The 22,648-nt window shown below is 39.3% G+C and overlaps 1 protein-coding gene across 1 annotated transcript in view; it reads right to left on the bottom strand.

The window, feature by feature from the left end:
- cdh11 (cadherin 11, type 2, OB-cadherin (osteoblast)) overlaps positions 1 to 22,648 on the bottom strand; it is a 55,387-nt gene that overhangs the window by 9,740 nt on the left and 22,999 nt on the right. Inside the window, exons 2-7 of the mRNA XM_082162157.1 lie at positions 8,047 to 8,525; positions 7,032 to 7,326; positions 6,228 to 6,347; positions 4,224 to 4,391; positions 2,489 to 2,676; positions 140 to 393 (exon numbers count right to left, since the gene is read on the bottom strand). Of these exons, the coding sequence (XP_082018283.1) occupies positions 140 to 393; positions 2,489 to 2,676; positions 4,224 to 4,391; positions 6,228 to 6,347; positions 7,032 to 7,326; positions 8,047 to 8,298 (1,277 nt within the window). The 5' untranslated portion in view covers positions 8,299 to 8,525. The remainder of the gene's footprint in view (positions 1 to 139; positions 394 to 2,488; positions 2,677 to 4,223; positions 4,392 to 6,227; positions 6,348 to 7,031; positions 7,327 to 8,046; positions 8,526 to 22,648) is intronic.

Here is a 22,648-nt window from a genome sequence, read left to right as displayed (position 1 = left end):
TAAGAAATCAAGACTCCCAGAACAGTAAAAAACCTTACTCATCAAACACAAAGCACTGATCATACTTGTGTACTGGCAAAAAACAGGCAAAGCAAAAGTAATATGTTTTTGTTTTGTTTTTATAGGAAGGAGGTGCTACCTGATGGGGTTGTTCATGATGTCGGTATCTTTGGCATGCACACGGCCGACCGGAGTGCCTGCTGGGGCGTTCTCCTCCACCTCAAAGTTGTAGCCGGGAGCCATGAAGGTTGGGGGCTCGTCTGCATCTTCTACTGATATTTTCACAATGGTGGTATCTTTGTATGGACCCCAGGCGATGAAACGGGGGTCCATATGTGGGTTGGAAGCTTCAACCTTCAGTGTGTACGATCGCTTTGTCTCAAAGTCCACAGGCTGAAAACAAGAGGTCAGGACACAATTTGGTTATTCAATTTGATAGAGGCTGTCAATAGAAAAAAACATATATATATTCAGGAGTCACTGTACATGTTCAAAGATGAAAATGACCTTTGTGTTAATAGATTCTGGACTACACAGAGAACCAAAGGGGAATTACTAGATAAATAAGTTGAGCAATGAGCAACTAAATAACCATTAATAGATTACCAATAAATCAACAGAAATTAATTAGAAAATAAAGAAACACTGGAATACATCTAACCAGATTTAAAAAAGGGGCAAACTTTAAAAGACACAGACTAGAGGGCACTGTTGTTATACATTTGGGAAGGAGACTTTCTCCACAAAGAAGCTCATATGAGAAAGAATACAAATATCAAGGCTCTTGCAAACGTATTTCAGTTACAGATTGCACTTTTCCCAAAATTCTCCACTGACACAACTCTCATGCCATTTAGGTGTAAGCAAATGAAACAACATTTAACAAACAACTGTGCTCAAATGCAGCCAATCATTTGGTCTGCCTGTGTCCTCTTGCATCGCCAGTTTTCACACGTCTGCCTGTGTTCTGATCAGCCTGTCTCACCCGTCACACCTTTCGGCCACAAATTACCAAGTGAGAATTACACATAAAGGGTACATATCAACTCAGACACATACACATGCAAGATAGCTGTGTGTTGATTGGTTAACAAAAAATAAATAAATATTGCTTCCTCATTCTCTTCTCTCCCTTTTTCTTTTCTTTGGATCTCTTTAATGGAGCTGCCAACGCTGGAACAACTATGACCCAGTTCTTTCCTCCAACAGGTTGGAAACTATTCTCTGTTTATTCTGACAACAGTGGTCCCTCTTCTCTCTCTTTCCCCCTACTATAATCCTTTATTTGGCACCTAATAACTCCCGACTGAACCTAATCAGAAGCAGATAATATTCACAATAATGCTACGTCTCTGCTTAATATTCAGCCTGCGTCGCCTGCCCGCAGTTGAAACAGAATACTTGATTAAAACCCTGGCAATTCCGTCAGTAATTTCGACTTTAATTTTCAACATGCTTTGAAGAGCAAAAGGTGATGATTTCCCAAGAGGTGTATCAGCGAGGCATTGTGTTATTGAGTGAAGCAGCATTGCATCAAGCTGATTGTTGTTGGCATGCCGTATTGTCTGTTCTCTCACCCTTACTCCTGATTCATCCCCTCCTTATACCCTTCTCTGCCATGTGAAAATGCACTGCTGTGGCAATAACGCTTAAAAAAAAAAAAAAAAAAAAAAAAAAAAACGAGCATGACACAATGCCCTAATCGTTCACCATACAAACCTCCTTTACACAAACAACATCCATAATATGCTGATGCTTCACCAGATGACACAGCTCAAACATCAATAATTATTCATCAATATGCTTCCCTATCTGACGATCATTTTGTGAATGATCATTACAGATCTCAAGCTGTGGGGTGAAGAGTAAAAGATCACCAGCAGGTGGCAGTGGTACGGCTGCAGACTGGGTCTCTTTGGTTCTCAGGCTAAAGCTGGTTGGTGGTGAGCAGACTCCTCAAGGCGATGTGGGAATTTGCCTCGTCCACAGGAGGTGGGGGTACGGACGGGCGGCAGCCTAACCCGAGTGGCTGTGTAATTGTCTGCATAATCCAGGGCCTCACAGCAGGGGAGGAATAACCCGGGCAGCCTGGCCCAGATGAGTTCCCCTCACATGGACAGAGAGAAGCAGCCATGAAAGTCAATGCTCATCTCAAATATAATAGGGAAGGGATGGGCAATGTCATAGCAATTACAGAGTGAAAATGGTGAAAAATCACTCTAGCTTCCCAGTAGTCCTACACCTGAACACACAACCTTGCATATATGAGTGTCCATGCAAATAGGAACACAAATGAATAAGCAAATAAGCTAAATGCAAACGATTCCTCAAGAAGAGAACAGACTAAAGGATGGCCAGAAATTCACAGTAACACCCCTCCCTTTCTCAGGCGCACACTTACTTCCATTCACAAGCTCACTTACATAACTAGAGGTCGCATTCAAACAAACTTCTTTGGCACTCGCTTTTCCTCCCTTACACACTTCACCTTTTTTAGTTTGACGACTGCCTCCTGGGTGTCAGAGTCCTTGGTGATCTCGAAAAGGTTCATGCCATCTCCCTCCAAGATGCGATAATCCACCAGTCCGTTCTCCCCTAGATCAAGATCTCTGGCCTTCAGTCGGCCCACCTCCTCCCCAGGAACCTTGTCCTCTGAGACCGCCATGGTGTAAACACCTGTAAAGTAGGAGAGTGAGTCCCGGGAGCTCTCAGGAAAGAAGAGGTGGAAGGTAATATGGTTTGTAATATCCCAGGCAAGAAAAATCCTGATCACACTGCCCACCCGGGAATGGAGAGTCAGTTCGCTGCATGATACCGGTGCTACCTTCAGCTAGCTGCCTGGCACCTGTGAGCTCTTAGCTGGTGAGAACACAAGTGCATGTGTGAAATTTATATTTGTGTGCTCGAGTGAGCCTGTACGTGTATGTGGGTGGGTGTATGAAGACTATAACAGACACCTGCCTGAGGCTGGAGCTCGCAGAAAGACCATATGGCTCCACTCCCTGTTTGCTGAGAGCCAAAGGCTTCAGCTGCATTTACAAAAATAACTCCCACATGGGGAGGAAGTCCTCGTGAAGACAGGCCAGGGCGTGCAAGAAGGTCTGTTTTTTCAATCAGACCCTCGACAGACAAAAAAAGAAAGGGAGCATTTTCATCTACACGTTTTTCGGGAGCTAAGTTTGTAGTGAGTCAGTGTCAAAGTCTGTTTCGGATAGGGCAAACAACTCTGGCAATCAATATCGAGCCTAAAAAGAGACAGCCGACTGCTCAAGCTTCATTTTCGGGGCTACCAGAACCACATTACATATCTGAAGCTCAGATTCTCACCTGCGCACTGAGCCAAACTGCTGTCTACATTAAAAATCTATCTTGCTCCTGAAATGTTCCATTTTGCAGTTGGCTCCAAACTATCGGTGAGGTAGATTTAAGGATATGCTGGCCTAAGCTACTCACTGTGGGCAATAACCTTGCAATGTACAGTTTATTTTGGTCCATGAATAACGGTTTCTACCAGCACCAAAAACAGGGCTTATGTAGGAGCTGGAGCACTGGGACCATGCTGCATTCTGCTTAAGTCAGGGAAAAGCTTGAAGGCCCTTTGCTACTGAGCCTGAGGCTCAGAGCACACAAAAAAGCGAAAGCTAGAAGGAGATTTATTGGGCCGATTTCTGGAACAAAAAGACAGATAAAATCTATGTGCTTAGTGTGCAGTTTAATGTCACATTGGCAATGCATGAGCACAAGCTCACACAAGCGCATTCCCACTCTCTTCGGTGTACGCAAACACGGTAAATATTTCATCCAGCCTTTCACGCTTGAGAGACTTGATGTCACTGTGCTTGTGCTGAACGTTTAAAGAACATTTGAATAATTAAGTTGTGATATTTTCATGTTAACATCTGTAGCTCATATTAGCAAATTCTGACTTGGTCCCTCAGGGCTTGTCAATGTTAATATGTGGTTTGAGGATTGAAGTGTGGAAAAGAAAGAGCTGTACACTGGCTAAAAGCAAACTCTCCTCCCTTGGTGCATACATAGGAGAGGTCAGAGTAATGTTGTGTGTAGCCAGCCAAAGAGCAAGGCATGGCCACAGTGACTATAATAAAACCTGACAAGGATAGAGGGGGACAAAAAATGATGGATGGAGGAGAGATAGAGATAGGGAAAGAAAGAAAGACAAAGAAGGAGACAACATTCACAGCTGGAAGAATAAATTCTCTCACCCTGAGCGAACTTTGGAGGGTTGTCATTGACATCAGTCAGGGTGATTTTAACCTGAGTGGTTCCTGACAGACCACCCATGTGTCCACCCATGTCCTTGGCCTGGATGACGACATCGTATTCCTGCCTGGCCTCCCTGTCCATGTTGGGAAGAGCTGTTCGAATGATTCCTATAGACACACATACAGGCATAGATAAAAATTGAGTAATATGTCTTCCAGACCATTAATTTGTGCTCTTGGTTCACAGGTGTCACAAAATCTCATCTCCTTTACTTAACCGCTTATGCTCTAATTAATTGACTTGACTTTTCATCAACATTTGTGAAATGTATTCCATCTAAACAGTTTTTTAGTTGCGGTAGTAATTAGAAAACCCTTGAAGTTAGATGCCCCCCTCATAAATGAATTAATTACATTTCAAACATTTTCATTATTCATTATAACCAATAGGCTATTTGAGAGGAATCATTCTGTCTAAATGTATAGATTATTGATTTTATGCAAAAGTTAAATTCAGATGCATGATTGTATTCTGTTATTTGATTTTACTGTCACTGTTCAATTATTCAACTAATCAGTCAAAATGCATACATTTGCATAGCATAACTGATTGCATATTAATGACAACTTATTAAAAAACATTTTTAAATCATATGCTAATTCAGCAGCAAAAAAAAAAAAAAAAAAATTGTCAAATTTATTTGATATGTATTTTCCTTAAAGCTGCCGTCGGCAAATTTGTTTTGATCATATTCAGTGAAATTGACACTATAATCCGACAGAACAACATAAATAAGATGGTTTTAGAAAAAACCCGAGCTTCTAACTCCACCTGGAGCGTGTTATTTGTTTTGCAAAAATCCACCGCTCCTGGATCATCGGGTCCAATCAGCGCAGGGGGGTGTGAGATCTGACTGTCAATCACAGGTCGTGCACACGCCACAGATCCCCCCTCACTCGCGCACGTTAATATCACATGCACACGCCACGCCTGAAGTTCGCCTGGAGATTGCATGAAGCGTGATGGCGGAGAGAAAATCTACTAACAAGCTTCCAATTCCTCGGTTATTGCTATCTATGGATAGATTAGCCAGGGCAGCCTACCTCCGAGTCCATGGTGTTGATAGATGCTGAAGAGACGGACGCGTTCACAGAAAATCAGGTACACACGCACAGTGACGCACTGACGAGCACGACGTCGATGGGAGGGTGCTCGCTGGTAGTGGGGAGGGGCATGAGAGTTGTAAACATTCAAAATTTTGGCTAATCGACCCAATCTGCCAGACTTGCCGACTGCAGCTTTAATATACTGTATGATCATCATCAATATCAATATCAATATCAATATCAGTATATGCTAATTTTATCTGTAAATGTATTACAATTAGCACTAAATGCATACTGTTCTTAATGGGGGCATCTCCCCCTACCATGTACACGTCATACACAGTCAGATTTTATCCAGTAGGGTAACTGACCTTGGCCTTACACTTCAGAATACTGCTGTACAATAAAAAAATAAAAAAATCATTCATCTTTCAGACAAGAAAAATATTTGGCTATTTTGCTCATTATTGAGGTTCATAAAGCATGCAACAAATGCATTCCCCCATAGTCCAAAGGGTATATACTGTACGTGAAATAGTTGTATGATGGCTTTGTTAGTACCACACAGATGAGCCGCACTGAACAGGATCAAGAAAAACATCCAGCTTTAGTTTATTAGCAGCATCTGTTCCATCTCCTCTGACTGCTGTAGGGGTTTCCACTGCCACCGGGACATTGTAGGACTAATGTGACCACAAATTAATTTAGCTCAGAGAAAGCTAAGGTGCTCTCGCGAAGCGTGAAAGGACTACCCTCTTCATTCCCAATCCTCATACCATGGTAATTGAATTGAAGCCAAACATGACTTGAAATTGCACATGATGCATTTTTGAATGCATGGCTGGCTCCACAGAACTAACACTGAACCAGTGAAAATATCATTATTGACGACTGTACCTGTCTGCGGCTCCACAGAAAAATAAGGCTGGCCCTGCAGGATGCTGTAGACCAGCCTGGCGCTGTTGCCATACGTGGGGTCATCTGCGTCCGTAGCTGTGACCTTTATCACTGAAGTACCTGTAGAGGAAGAACATCACCAATCAGCCATGAGAGGGATCCAACACGTTGTTGCACAGATCTCACAGTCTGGGATACATCTTCCATTGAGGCAGCAAAGATAACAACGATTCTGCAACTTTGCTATTTCTCAGGATGTAAAGTTGAGCTTGAATAACCTTTTTTTAAAGGCAGCAAGAGTATTTCAGAATCTAAAGCTAGATTATACAACCAGTCGCCTCGGGTTTTGTCTCAGTCGGCTAATTTCCATGAAATCTGATTCTGTTTACACACTAAAATTAATTTACCCAGCATGTTTACCAACTTGTCTAAAAGTTTAGGAATTGACCTGGACAAAACTAGCCATTCGAGGTTCCCAGTAGTATTATGTGAGCTGTGAGCGAGGGGTATTGGGGTAACAGATTGTTACCCCGTGACAGGTGAGCATTACTGATGATGTATTGCACAGTGAAAATGCAGTAAACACACAAACACATGCACACAAACAAATGCAGGCACACACGCACACACACCCAGACAAGTCAGCAGTCACAAAACAACAGTTGCAACAAGGCTAGCGACTCACTTTCTGAGAGTCAGATTTCAGCTCTTTTGAATAATGCATGAGGAACAAGATGTCAGGCGTGGGCTCATAGAGAAAGAAAATAAGCTGACAAATATGCTTTTCCAGAGGCTCACACTCACCAACATTGGACATCTCAGCCACTCGCGCATAGTAAGGGCCGTGAAGGAACTCTGGAGGATTGTCGTTGATGTCCTGCACCTTGACAATGAACTCTGAGGGAGGCTCTAGGGGTTTGTTGGTGTCTCGATCTACAGCCTGGGCGGTCAGTGTGTACTGGGCCTGTTCTTCTCTGTCCAGAGTCTTTGTGGCGTGAATGTTGCCCGTTTTGTCATCAATGACAAAAATAGTGCCTGCCCCCTCCCCTGAAAGGATGTATTTAATGTTTCCAATTCCTGAATCTACATCCGAATGAAGCTGTAGGGAGAGAAAGAGAGGTTTTCAGCAACAACGAGCAGGTCAAACAGGAATGCTGACTCGAAGTAGAAAGCTTTTTGGCTGGTCTTCAGCGACCTATGATAGCATAATATCTTACAGTAAATATCTAACCTGATGGCTGCTGCATTGACAGCGAATTCCATAGGGGAACATCCCTCTCCTAAGTGCAAGTCTACATTACTCTTGAGCGAACGTCATTGTTTCATATTAAAATGAGAACGAACCTCATGTTCGTGATATTTATAAGTTGCACTCATACAGTATCATATATAGCTGATGCGAATCAAGGGATGTTGATTATGCTGGTTAAAATGAAATTAAACTCCTGACACAGAATATCCCCACTCAATAAGTCTAAACCTCCAGTTGGGTTCAGGTGGGAATTTAAAGGCCAACGTGCTGAAGGTTCGCCATGTAACTATCCGGCAGGCCCATAAATCGTCCATTTCCCCTATGCAAGAACCATAGGGGACTGCACAGTTATTAAAAAGGAAATCCAATTTATAACCTTTAATCAAGTGGGCCACTGATTGCTTTTGTGGAACAAATGGAGGATATTGCAAGGACTCTGTCTGTAATGAAAACCCCAATGACTTTCATTCACAGCATAACCTTAAGAGAAAAAAAAGAGGGAGGGAGATGGAGAAGGGGTGAAAGGACAGGAAAAAATGGATGTAGAAGCTGCCTCTTTCTACTTACCCGACCTACTAAGACCGGATCTGGTCCTGTGTACTCCTCAATAACAAAGAACTGGTTCCAGACCCATCCTCGTTTGGAGCGGTGAAGCACCTGGCCTTCTTTGCCTCTCTCCCTGTGTCTGTGCAAAGAGAGATGGCGGCGGTGGCCGCGCTCCCGTAGACCTGAGCCCCTGTACGTCGCTGCCGCTGCAGCGCTCCATAGTGCAGCCCCCAAACACAAGAAGAACACATGCAGTCTCAGTCCCTCCCACATCCTGCCCACACTGTCCACTTCCTCTGGGCCTTCCTGTTCACACCCCTCCTGTGGGTATCAGGGTCCAGAGAGAATCCTTGAAATGGTGCCTCCTGGATGGTGTGGTCTCTTAAGGGGTTTAGGGGGAAAGTAGGAGACCTCACTGGATTTGACTTCCCACGCTGCGATGCATCACAAAGTCATACTTCACCTCTCTTTTCTTACTTCTCATTTATCCCTTTCTGATTCTGAAAAAAAAAAAAAGAAAGAGAAAATACATCATTGGTCACATGAGGGAGTATAAGTAGGTTACAAAGATCTAAATTGTCTAAATAAAATGTAATTCAAACCTGGAAATAAACAGAACATTTTAGGATATTAAAACGATTAAAGACATAACATTTCCAGATCGCTATCAAATAAGAACATTTGTGTCATTGATCATGTGGCATTCTTTGTAAAGGTCAGATGTCCTTGCTTCTATTGAAGCACAGGATGCTCTTTGGCTTGAATCATGCTGGAGAACATGATCATTATAGGTTTTACAAACACACCTGGGGAGTTAATGGGAGCAGCACTCAAGCTCCATAAAAACAAAAGGGGACAAATCAAATACAAAGCCAATCTGAAAATCATGTTAGTATTTCCTTTCAACTGTTAGCTCAAATTGTTATGCTTACAATATAATTTGTAATGGAAACAATTCATTAAATAAAAAATAAATAAAAAAACTGTCTCAGACTTTTGTAGCCCACTGTATATACAACATGATTACTTTTGTCAGACCACACTGGAATCAAGTTAAATTGACTGTGTTAAAATGTATTAATTCATTTTGTAACAGTGTACCCTGAACTAATTAAGCATCAGAGGTTGTAAGCCCATTTGCGCCTATTCAATTAGACATTACGCAGCCAGCGGTCTACCAGCAAACCATTGTTGCGGTAAGCTATTCTTTATGTTTCAGAATATAAACCACACGGCACACCAGGTCTCATGGCTGTTTATATGAAAATGTAATAAAAAAATAACTTTCTGTTAAATAAATGAAGAACACAAAGTGAGAGTGAGTGAGTGGGGGGGGGAGTGTGTGGGGGAGTGGGGGTGGGGGGGGGGGGGGGTGAAATAAAACTCCCTCTCTATACAATTCAAAGGTTTGGGGTCAGTAAGATTTTTTTAAAGGATATTAATAATTTTATTTAGCAAGGACACATACACTTTTTCCCCACCATTGACGGGAAATATCCAGCTGTCCGCGTTTTTCTGAAAGAAGGCTACCAAAAGGCTACTAAAAACATACCCAGATTCGAGTGTTGATAAAAAAGGAATGTATGGCGCTAGAATAATTATATTTATTTTTTAAAGCAGAGGGTCTGTTATTCCTTTTGATACAATGGCATATTCAGATATTCATACAACAAAATATTCTGGGGGCCATGAAACTTGTGAAAACGTTCAAAAATACTGGTGGTGGCTGCCAACTTTTTTAGAAAGAGTTACATTGCACACAAGTAACCATAAACACATTTTATAATGTTACTAAATATTTCTATTTTAAATAAATGCTGTTCTCTCTCTCTCTCTCTCTCTCTCTCTCTCTCTCTCTCTCTCTCTCTCTCTCTCTCTCTCTCTCTCTCTCTCTCTGTGTGTGTATATATACATACACATAAACTTTAATATTACTTAAATAAATATATCATAAAGATCATATCAATATAACACAAGACCTGTTCTCCAACAGCTGTCAATAGCATCCCTCTCCAGAACTTTATCCTGTGTAAACACTTGTCATGTTACACATCCCGTAATTAACCACTTGAGGTGTTGGGTGAAATCCCATAAAGTCCGTTCATCGCTCTCTGTCTGGGTGTAGGCGGACATGATATGGGAGTGAGGCCCGTCGGGTATTTTCTCATTCACTGAGCCGCTAACAATCTTCAGCTCTGACAACAACAGTCACGGTGGCCCGCTGCACCCACACACACGCACACAAGCTGCACCATCCTTACCTTAATAGTAAGTCAATTCCTCACTTCACACACGTACGGAGGAGGGGTCTGTGCAAGTGTGAAAACCCAACCAATCACCACTCTACAAGGTAAAGCCCTAAATATTTCCCAAATAAAGTGCATCCAGCAGAGAACTTGGGAAGTGAGTGCCTTAACTCAGGCAGACCTCCACACTGTCAGGCCCTATAATGATTACATTATATTGCTTCACGCTCTTCTCAGTCTTGGCTGTAAATTGGTGGCGGTGATAGAGAAAGAAGACATTTTATTCCCTCCTTTCATTATTGACAGGCCACCAAAATGTCAAAATGCTCTGTTAGTTGGGGTGATTTACAGGCTATAGGAAGTTTGGGGCAGTAATATTTTATATACATTTCTGAAAAAAGGCTCTTATGCTCTCCAAGGCAGCATTTATTTGATCAAAAATACAGTAAAAAAAAATATATTGTGAAATATTTATTATTTATTACACTCTTTAAAATGTATTAAGTAAAATTAAAATGTAAAAGTATGACTATACATTCGATAATGATTATTGATTGGTTTTGCAATGTAAGCACAATTAACCATATTTTAATCATGATAACGATTTCTGCTTCTCTAGATTCATTTAAAATAATCGTTGTGATATTTGCCCCCGCTGATTATTTGTTCTGAACAGTTTTTTTTTTTTTTTTTTACATTCCACATTTTGCATTGGTAACAAGACAAGCCTCCACTAGCGTTCCTTTTGGGGTTGCCAGGTGTCAACAGAACAAATCCCCCAAATGGGGGATTTTTCCTAAAAAGACAAATTTTCTTCCCAGTGATTTACTTAAGCTTATCAATCTGACAACCATGCTCATGCACTCTCTCTGAGGTGCAGCAAAAAAAAAAAAAAAAAAAACTGACCTAACAACACCGGGAAACATGTATGTTGGAGTTTAACAATGTTCTCTGTGAAATTCTGCTCAAATGAAAGTGTCACTGCCGGTCTCTGATCTGAATCTGTGGTTTGTCTCATTTGCAACTGAATTGCTTATCATAAAATATCGCATGTGAAGACAAATTACAAAGAACGTCCATTAAAAGTTTTCTGTTTTCAGTTGAAAACTGTCGTGTAAGTGGCCACTAACTTAATAACTAGTGATTTTTACAACGGAAATTAATCAATCAAAAACGTAGACGATGACTTTCTTCTAGAGCTGGTGTGCAGCCAAAACAATCTTTGTAGCATTCATTTTATATTATCAAAGTAAAGCTGCTTTGAAACAATCTGTATTGTAAAAAAGGGCTATATAAATGAAGGTGACTTGACTTGACAAATAACTCACTAAAACAATGCATTACCAGAAGTCATATTGATGGTAAGTAGTGTTCAATTTACTCTTATCAATACAATTGTAATCAATACAAAAAAAAAAATGGTATTGATTTCCCGTGTGATGAAGCCATCTAGTTGATTAAAAATGTCAGGACTTCCCTGCTCTGTCTCTCACTCCACTGGCCTACCTACAACATTCCTCTAAGAATAGTTCTCAGCCTTTTCTTATTCATCAGGGGTGCATGCTCTGTGTCTCAAGCACCAAACCACTTGATGATTTATACAAAAAAAACATTGAGAAATTACAGTAAATGGTCTAACCCCTAGAGTGAGTTATTCTTGCCCTGACTGAAACATTTGTATAACAAACCAAGTAGGTTCAGCCAACAACTTTTTCGGTAATGTCTTTATTATGGAAAATTATCTGTGAGGACCGAAATAAATTTCCGTGTCTTTTTATTTTTAAGTGTAGAGTCATTCAAAGATGGTAAGTGATTCACCAACCCTGCAATGTCTGTACCATCTGTTAAAGTGATACCGTTATTTATCAAGCACTCTTATCGGCCAGAATTGTTTCTCTGTTGAAAGGATTCAAACTCTAGCATCTTAAAACATATTTGACGAAGGAAATAAAGTGCAGATATTGTATTGTAAGAGCAGTTTTAGTTTTACTCTTGAACAAAAACTAAGAAACTGCTACGTTACGCTTAATGGAGGGCAAGGGAAGAAAATGCCTCCGTGTTTGCTACCACAAATGATCGCTCTGCCTCACAGCCTATAATTACTAGTTTAGTGGGATATATTCAGTGGAATATGTTACACATTCCTTAAACTAAATATAAAATTCTGCACTATAAAATACCAAGACCTCAATCATAATGCAGAGTCATGGACTCAGTTGCCACTGCAAGAGCCTTGGGATGAAATGAAGCAACTGCAGAATCTGAAAGGCACTGGAAGAGATCCTTTGGCCCAACCAGTATATAGATATAAAACAAATAAACGGATGAATGGATGGATAAATAGATTTCAAATTCTTAGGAGAAATGTCAAACTGGATCCAGAAGCTCTGTCATGGCCTATTGCAAGCATTCAGAAGCCTGAGAAGAATCTAATTTCCTATCATATTTTCTCACAACGGAAGGATCAAGAAAAGGAAACGGAGAGCAAAAGAGGAAGGGTTAGGGAACAGAAGTGAAGCTATATTTCAGTAAAAAACTGAGACCTGAGAGAAAGTTATTCTGTTCTTTGCACTGCATTTTCAGATAACAGCCACTTACCCTGTTGGTTTCTGAATTTTAGTAGGTAAATTACAGCAATTCAGCAGCGAGCACACTCTGGATCTTCAACCACAAATGTAGTAGGCCTATCTAATGAAAAGTGGCTTGAGAGTAAACACTAATGTGAAAATGGTGTGGTCAGATCTACTCAATTGTTCACTCATTTTTTTTTCACTCACTTTAACTCTCAGTAGCACTCATGATGTAAGACCGTGAAGAAGCACACATGGATAGACGTGGTGTGTAGCAATAAAGATGATCAATCTCGGTGTATTTTTAATATATGTTATTTTCTGCTTGGATCATCAGCAGCTACACTAAATGTTTTCACCCAAGTCTCTGAGACTGTATTTGTGTCATGTAGCATAATGTTCACACACATATACATTAGATATTACATTTAAGTGGCTTTTTGTGCTAAACATCCAGAGATTTCCTTTCCATTCCTTCTTTTTTTTTTTTTTTTTTTTTTTTTTTTTTTACCATTACTTACAGCTGGCAAAGTGAAATAAAGATGACCAAGATGCTGTGTAGCAAGTTCCCATCATGGTGACCGTTAGATTGTGTAAATGTGTTCTTGTTAAAGTAGGCTATGTGTATACTGTGCGTTTTTTTTTTTTTTTTTTTTTTTACTGTTTCTTTAAAACACTAATCATGTGTGTTTATGCATTTGGCTATGCACTTCATCCTACACATTAATCATGGTGAAATCTACATGACTCCATTTATGTATTAAGGGATGAACAGCTTTGCTGTAAGCCTATACTTCAAGTGCATCTCTCTTTTTAAGACAGACACTCTCAGGCACTTTTACCAAGCTTTACAAGACAGTGACAATACACTGTAAACATTGTTTGCAATAAAAAAAAAAAAAATGCTACAGTAAAAACCTGTTATCTGCAAGTTTATACAATTATATGCATCCCATAATACAGTACCTGAAACAGTGTCACGGTATTGTTTACTGTGAATTTCAAGCAACCATAGCTGCCATTTTTACTGTGAACAGAATATGTACCAATGCTGTATCACTCATACACTTCTACAGTTACCAGTTGCTCAAAATTATTCAGTACATGGTGTTTCAAATGATCCAATAGTGCCTTGGCTAATGTCACAGGTTTTGATTGTCTGTTAGGATTGGTCTTTTAAAACCATGTTTGACTGTACATTTCAGTATATTCTACCTATATTTGCAAGAGCTACCTGAAAGATATCTCAAGTACTGCCTGCCTGTTTGGTGGCTGGCTTTGAAGATGTGTCGAAGAGCCCTGGGTGCATGTTACCCTGGTGTATATTAAGAGGAGGAATTTCAACAGCATCTACAGAGAGTAGCCTGCTTTTTTCCCCTTCTTTTTTTACCATCATCCTACTGCCCTAATGGATATCCAGCAGACCCCGCTGCATGGCTGGAATCTGTATAATAGTGCTACACCTAAGATTTCAGCCTGCATAAACAGAGATAATTGCACTTTTCACCTCCATTGAATCTAATGAATCACAGCGTTTATAATAGTACATTTTACAGGCATGCTTAATGGTTCAAGCAACAGCACTATGCGTAATTAACATCACAAAATAATGACAGTACTACGGAGCCCCTAACGGGACCTTTGCAAAACAAAAAAATATACAGACAAGATAAATAAATAGACGAGATACGTTTCTCGTGAGCACACAATAGTTTCTCGTGTGCACACGAAAGTTTCTCGCGTGCACACGAAAGTTTCTCGCGAGCACGCAATAGTTTCTCGTTAGCACGTGAAAGTCTGTCTGTATATTTTTATTTTTGCAAAGGTCCCTTTACTGGCTCCGTACAGTACAAACAGATTGTCCAGACCATGTGCCGCTGGTCAACCAACAAATGGCTGACTTAAGGTGTGGTCACATTTATCGATTTTTGACAAATTACTGCAGGCAACATCAAGTCATTTCAATGGGAATCCACACAATATAACTTTGCATGGGGGTTGTCTCTGGGTGACTGGGAATGTAAAAAAAAAATATGTTGTATAAATATTGAAACAATTACACATGTCATCTTTAAGTAGGTGTGTTTCACCACAGACAGTGAGAGCTTCCTTCTAGCTTTGTATTTTCAAAGCAAGTGTGACTTTTGAACTTATGTGAAGGTTGCTCCTCTCTCATTCTACTCCTCCATCCTCACATTTTCCTCAGGCACTCAGAGATCCACTCTCAAGACGCAAAGATCTGAATGCCGCTACATCATAGAGCTCTCGTATAAGCAAACCGGGTCAAGTGTTTAGCACCGGCAATGTGCAATTTTAAGGATCTCAGAGTGACATTCAAACATTCACATAACAATTCTGGTCTTGCCCTAAAAAAATGTGTGATGAAGGTCAAAACTTTTAGTACTTTCTACCATAATTCTGAGAACAAAAGTCAGAAATAAAAAGATTTTCTTTCAAATGGCTAATTTCTATTTGAGGCATAGAAAATAGAAGGCTTTTGAAAAGTGGCAATGTAACAGGAAGTCATAACCTCTAAACACTACATGTGCTCGTGATGGACCTGGGAATTGAGATGTGTATCTATTCACTTCAAAGTTCTGCCATCAAATCCTTTCCCGATGCTGTCACGGAGAAAAGAGCTTTTTGGTTTCTCATTACCCAGCAGTACTTCCCCTGGTCAGCGATTGTGCTCACAGGGCGAAACCTGACTCTTAATTGCCGTTCAATTACAGAGACTAATCGGTGGAGGTGTTTCGCAAACAAAAATCACTCAGCCTGGCTCACTGCAGTGCACGGCTAAAGAGCTGATTTGTATTCTAAAAAGGTGACTAATATTCATGCCTTTTTCTCCTTTCCTGCCTCCACACTTCCTCTGAGAGGTCTGGATTATGAATATGCTAACGGTTGTGGCCAGGGTTCTTAGTTATTGAGGTGAGGGAACGTGATGGAACACGTTCTGCCTTTGCTTTTGCTGTCGTTTGAGATGTTGATGCTTCTGCTGCCGCCACCATGGCATGTTAATGGAAAACCGCAATTGCTAACAACCGGTGAGCTTCTTGAAGCAGTGGTGGTGGAGTCTTACAAGTCTGACTATAGAGTTGAACGCCCTTACACTTTCTCATGATGTTATTTCAGAAGAGCCCAAGGCTCCGTCACTGTCTGTTCTGCAGCACGTGCCCTTGGAGAAGTGAACTGAGTATCGCCTTACTAGGGCAAACAAGGCTCAGCACTCTACTTATATTACCTAGAACAACATGAAGGTTAGACGCCTAAAGGCAACAGTGTGTGTCTTGTATTCCCCGCATACCTTGATTATCCACTCTACGAGACATATTTATTTCCAATAGAACATAAACTTGCGTCAAACAGCTGAAACAAATCAGAATGTCGTGATAACAAACAATTTAAGGGTCATTGGAGTGGACGCAGGTGGACCCACATTTGGTGTGGACGTGTGTTTGAGTCACTCAACCAGATCATTAAAACTCATTATGGCTTTAGCCATAATTATTAACCACAGAAATCAGCTTTTGCACATGCCTGGTAATGATAATTCCTCTCATTATTCATCTCCGCTAACACATTATCCTTCTGTTTATTCATGCAAGCACAAATACAGGCATATTAATATCAATTTGTAAAATACTCCCAGCCAGCCTTTGCTTTTCCTGGCCCAAATTAAATAATAATAAAAAAAAAATGAATACAGCACTACAATACAAACTGTTAATTTTCACGAATAGATGCTTAAATTGAGTAAAATATGATTTATTTCCTCTTGCATATATTGTAGATGATGGCATGGAAACTGAAAGCAATACAATAATAATATTCGAGAAATTGTCAAGGAAAAAGAGAACAAATAAACAAAAAGATGACAGATAATCAGTTCAAGGATGCATACATAACAGTATTAAATGGAGTCATTGAGGTCTATGCATGACTGGCATGCATGACTGACTTTAAAATATTCAGCCATGAATGATGATTCCTAATTTCTATAGCCTCTCACTTGACTTCTTGGATGTCATTTAACATGGTTTCCAATTATTAAAGATAATTTTTCCTTTCTTCTTTTTCCCCCTCTTTACACATCAATAACATCCTAATTATGTCTTCAGTTATTATGCTATTCCAATAAGCACTTCATAGCTTCACTGTATATCCAAGAATACTAATGACTAGGTTATAAAATACACTGACTAAAGACAGCTGCATGTCCTCAGAGCTTCAATCACCCGCAAGACACTTCATCCATTATTAAAATGCACAAGGCTAATAAAGGCCGTGTCTTTTTTGTCTCACGCACAAGGCCGCAGAATATTATTGTCACTGTGGTAGATGTGCTTGCATGTTTTTCTTTTAGCAGCTACATTACAAAGAGGTGAATGGTGAGGCCCTGCCAAAGCCTCTCATTCCCAAACCTTTTCATTTCCTGGAAAATGGAGGACTAGTCAGGGTTTTCAGACAGCCTCGTCTCGGAGGATCCGGGGAGCAGGAAACTGCGGTGTCTGGAATTGATTTGAGGCAAAGGGAAAATAAAATACTTGAGATTCCTGAGGTTTGGGGGACAGCAGGCAAAAAGTCATGGATCCCACCAATGCAATGCAGGGAGACATTGGAGTGAGCGCAAAATGAGACTATCAGGCTTATGTGACAAAGTTTAGGGAGCCATTTCAAGTCCCAGACAACTTATTAGACCATGCCATTTAAAGTCACTAGGCATATTTCAATAAAGCTCCCACCTCTGAATTTCTGTGTAGGTTGTTTATTTTGTAAAACCACACTCTTTACCGGTAGCATCTGCAAGCTACTCCCATGCTTAAGCTATACTTGACTGACAGCTTTATTGTTTTACTTTTTCAGAGATGATTGAAAAGCAAATGGTGCATTGATAAACATCACTCGGTTTGCAATACCTTTTTACCAAGCATCTCTGAGGAGAGGTTAATTCATTGAATTGGTAAACAGAGAAATTAAACCTTCAATAGTGTGCACAACTGAAAAGGAGAGAGACTGAAAATGATTATCCAGCTGCTCTGGCACAGAACTGCTTCAAACTGAGAATGAAAAGGAGGCATGTGTGTCTCATTCATTTTAAAACTATATAATAATCCAGAGCTGTATGAAAATGTATATTAATATTTATTTAAATTATCGAAAATAACAATGGATTTTGTAAATATATGCCACTTTTTCAGTAAATTAGTGAAAAAGTCCCTGATTCGCTTCTTTTGCTCACTCGCAAAGTCTGTACAGGACAAATATGCATAATATAAATACACTATACAGCTATACAAGCAACCTGTTTAAAAGATTCCCACATCAAATCAAAATATAATTGAATAGAGAGCTTGTGAATCTGAATCGAACTTAATCAGGACAATAGCCAGTACAACTGACATGTCCAATCAGCAAACATCACAGGTCTTATGCTCACTGTTTACTACCTGATAAATAAATATAGACAGAATACATGAAATGAATGATTTGAAACTGTCTCACAGTGAAGATCGCCCATTGGAAAATTTAGAGAGGTTTTTTTATGTATTATTTATTGTTGTGCCAGGATGGCTTTGCTGCAGGATTGAGGATAAAACATATATGGGGATCAAACATAGAAAAGATATAAAGCAACATGTTAAACTCACAATTTCATAGCCACTGAACAGATTTCACTCATGGGTGCAGGCAGCAGAACCGAAACTGTCTCTATGGTTGTTAAACAAACACAGAAGATGTCAAGGTGATGAGCAAGAAGATGTGAAAAGGAAGCAAGGGTTGAGGGTAAACAACATGAGCAAAGGGAAATCAAAAGCAGAGAACATAAAGCACTGTCAGAGAGCACTTCACTGCGTCCAATTTCCTCTTATCATTGATGAAGACATAGACTCTTTTGAACAGAAGGCTGACACTGAACCTATATCCCTATCCCGTCCACAGAGAGGTGCACAGTGGGAGGCTGGCACTAAAAAAATCATAACATTTTCCCAGCCTCTAGATCGAGAAAATAGTTTGCACTTTTAAATGTGTATCAATAAATAAATTAGCTTAAAGTTCTAATACCAAGAGAAATAAAATAAACCAACAAACAAACACAACTACAATAGTAGTGTAAACTGCAGAATCTGAATTTTATCCTCAAAAAAAAAAAAAAAAAAAAAAAAAAAAAATATATATATATATATATATATATATATATATATATATATATATATATATATATATATATATATATATATATATATGAATCTGCTTTTGGACCATTTCTGAGGGCATTAGAGAAAATGCATCTGTCTCTCAACACAAGCAATTTGAAGCTCAAGCTTCCCTCTAACTATGGCTTAGAGACCTTGAGAGGTGGTTAAAACAAGGAGATGCCTGTCCTCAATCCTTCGACCCAATCCACTCCTGTCATGCACCGCTGACTCAACAAAGATACTCTGTCTTCCTTAAAACATCTGGTGACAACTACCTACCAGCAGGACTCCTTTGAGACAGATTCAAGCCACAGATTAGGTGTAAATGACTCAAAATGGGAAAAGGCAGTGATATAATAACACAAACCTTGGACGTGCAGACCAGCAGGGAGTAAACAAAGGCAAATGTAGACAGGGGAACACAATCACACTTGTTATCAATCTTCTCAGGACCTTTCTGGATGACATCAGATGTTAAGTTACTAACTTTCTCATCTGCAACCTAAATGTCTATTATTGAATGATATCCTGCACAGCTTCAGGTTGATGAGTCATATTCCAGAGTCAATTTGGAAAATCTCTTGTCTGTCAGGGCTACAGTTAAGGAAATCACCCATGTCAAGGCACTTTGGTGATCTTAGGTTATCTTACTGAGTCATATTGAACTGCAATAACTGTCTTCACTGAGGATGACATGACAGTTTGAATGTTTTATGAGTCTAATAACTTTAAACCTACAGGTTTTTTTTTTTTGGTTTTTTTTATTAGAATGCTCAAATATCTGACCGTTTTAGTAATGACTAATAAACCTATTCTCATATAATTATGTAGACATCTTAAAGTTAATTACAAAATTAATTAGATCTTAAAACTGTGACTCTGCTGCCCTGGTAGAGATGTGCTTCCCTGTCACTTCTCATTATTTTTGGAAAATCTCAAAGGTAATGACAGCAATATTAGGGACAATTATATGTTTATATTTTATATAAATTGGACACATAAATACAAACTAAAATGAACTATAGAGTAAAACTGAAAAAGCCTACACAAGGAACAAGCCTTAAAATTTGCTAACTATTAAGATTGATCTTTTCTCCATCTCTGTTAAAATAATAGGAACCAAGTTATATCATTACAGATGCTTTAATTTTGGAAGTCACCTATGCACATATAGTCACATACACATGCTCACTCTATGAAATCTGTGTATTAACAATTGAATGACTGTATTTTAACGTAAATTGTATATTTTAACATAAATTGTACCTAGGCTAGAACGTAATTCACAAAATGTACATTTCAAATTGCATTATGGGACCTTGATCTTTACAACCACTGGTTGTGAACCACGAAAAGTTTGATTTCCTTCAGCTCCACTTTGCATGTTAAAGCTAAGTATTCTATGGAAATTACAAAGAAGTAACCATAGTTACAAATATGCACTACTCTGATTTAATTGAAAAGCTTTAAATTGACTGTTGAGTGATATGTTTTTTTTACTATTCTTCAATACCATAAGCAGTCCCACCACATTCACAACAAAATCAAATCCACATCAAATGACAATTCATGTCACATTTCTGTTGTACCAAGCAGAATAACCTTTAAATTCTGCAAGGCAGAGGATATCGTCTTATCAGGTCTCTTCTTTTGAGTATCTTCCCCAACCAATCCTTCACTGAGTTGAGCATTACTAACTGTAAATCTTACCCAGTGCTTTTTCACCTTTACATAATGACCTTTTCACACACTTGCGCACACATCCAGACACACACACACGTGAATGTGCCTCATGAGGCTTTCAACGGCAGTTGACACAATCCACCATTTCAAGAGCAGCACAAAAGGCGGCTCATCTGCCTGGTTGGTTCTGAGCAGAGCTCCCAGGCCCCAGTGCACACCGTCACGCCTACTGTGCAGCAGAAGAAATTAAGAAGATAGTCATTTGGAAGGTATCAAAGGAAGCAGGGCAATCCTCTTTTTATTCTAGCAAGTTGGAAAATGAGATCGTTAATCCTCTGGGGCTTGAATTTGTTTTCTGTGTCTCTAAGTTTGATTCCTCTGGGATTTATGAACCATTATAATCTCATGACAAGGGAGATGTACATTATTTATTTATCTGGGCCTTCATTTCATTGTCTCTGTACCTGCTATATCTAATCTAATCTAAAATGTATCTATTTAGTACATTTAATGTTTACAGGCTATTAAACATCTTACCCTTTTTTTATTCCTTTAACGGAGTGTCTATCTAGACTAAGTGCAAATAGCCCACCTTATTGGGAGAGGCTTTTTACTCTAACTCCGCCCACTGACATCTGGTTGGGCCAGACAAAATTACGGAAGACTCTGGATTGCAAATGGTAGCAATAGTGTAGGGGGTGTCACCTTTTGCCGAACTCACTCTACTTCCTTTTTCCCATCACATATCAGATCGGGAAGGCATTTATATTCAATAAAAATTAAGAACATTTTTGAAAAGTGGAAATAAAGTGTCTAATGCGTTTAATAATAAAGTGTTTATCAGTTAGGGTTTGGAGTAGGTTTAGGGAGGGCTGTATTGTCCCAATAAGGCGGCATCCATTAAATAATTTGAATAAATACAAGAATTTACACTCTGTTATTATTGCATACCGTTTAATGTACAACAACACTGATGTGCAAATAGTATCTTTCACAACTCATAAGTATAAATAGCATCTAACTACTATTTACACGTATTGCCAAGAAAATACTGCTATTTTTACATATAGTGTAAATAAAATCTATCTCTATTTTCACTTAGTGTGAATATAATCTTTTGCTATTTAAACTTTGCGTAAATAGCAACTATCGCTATTTGTACTGCGTAAATAGTATCTACTGTTATTTGCACTTAGTACAAATAGCCACTGCCTTTTTTTAATTGTTTCTTCTAATATTCAGAAACATCACTATTTTTGCAATACCTGGATAATAAGGAGTCATTATTTTAAATGCAATACTTGAACCACTTCTCTGGAAAAAATAAATAAATAAATAAAATCTGTAGTGAACAGCATAGACTACGTTCTGTCAGGGCATCTGGTGTTTATAAACTAACAGGTACATTTCAAATTTGAGTGTACAAATTTCATCAAAGTGGCACAAATATCAGCAATTGCTTTGAACTACAGTACTACTATTGATTTGGCATCTTTGTATCTCAGTTAAATCAAAACTCTTGCTTACAATCAATAGTTCCAGCGGGTTTGAAAAACACCCTTGACACATCAAGAATCAAGGAAAATCCTTCTAGGGGGAAAGATCTGGATGGATGGGAGGCTGCTTAACTATTTATAGCAATGAACTGCAAACTAGTTGGGAGGAAATCTGTATTCTACCATGGCAATGAGACAATAAATCTAGTCGTTTAACCTGCATGGCTAGAATTAAACTTATAATCTCTGTTTAAAATCCAGAAGGCTAAGTGTTTTGTTTTCGATGCCTAGCATGTGTGTTAAGCGAATGCCTGATCCTTCGGTCAATGGTTAAAAACAACAGAATCATTATCATCTGCACATGAAGAGACACACTCCCCGATAAATGTCACCAGCGCTCTGATTTATCCTAAGCCGGGGCCAGGGTC

This window comes from Leuciscus leuciscus, assembly GCF_965113295.1.
Source record: "Leuciscus leuciscus genome assembly, chromosome: 2".
In the NCBI taxonomy this organism is placed as follows: domain Eukaryota; kingdom Metazoa; phylum Chordata; class Actinopteri; order Cypriniformes; family Leuciscidae; genus Leuciscus; species Leuciscus leuciscus.
The sequence above is the reverse complement of the archived record's forward strand: the minus strand, read 5'-3'. Positions and strand labels throughout refer to the sequence as shown.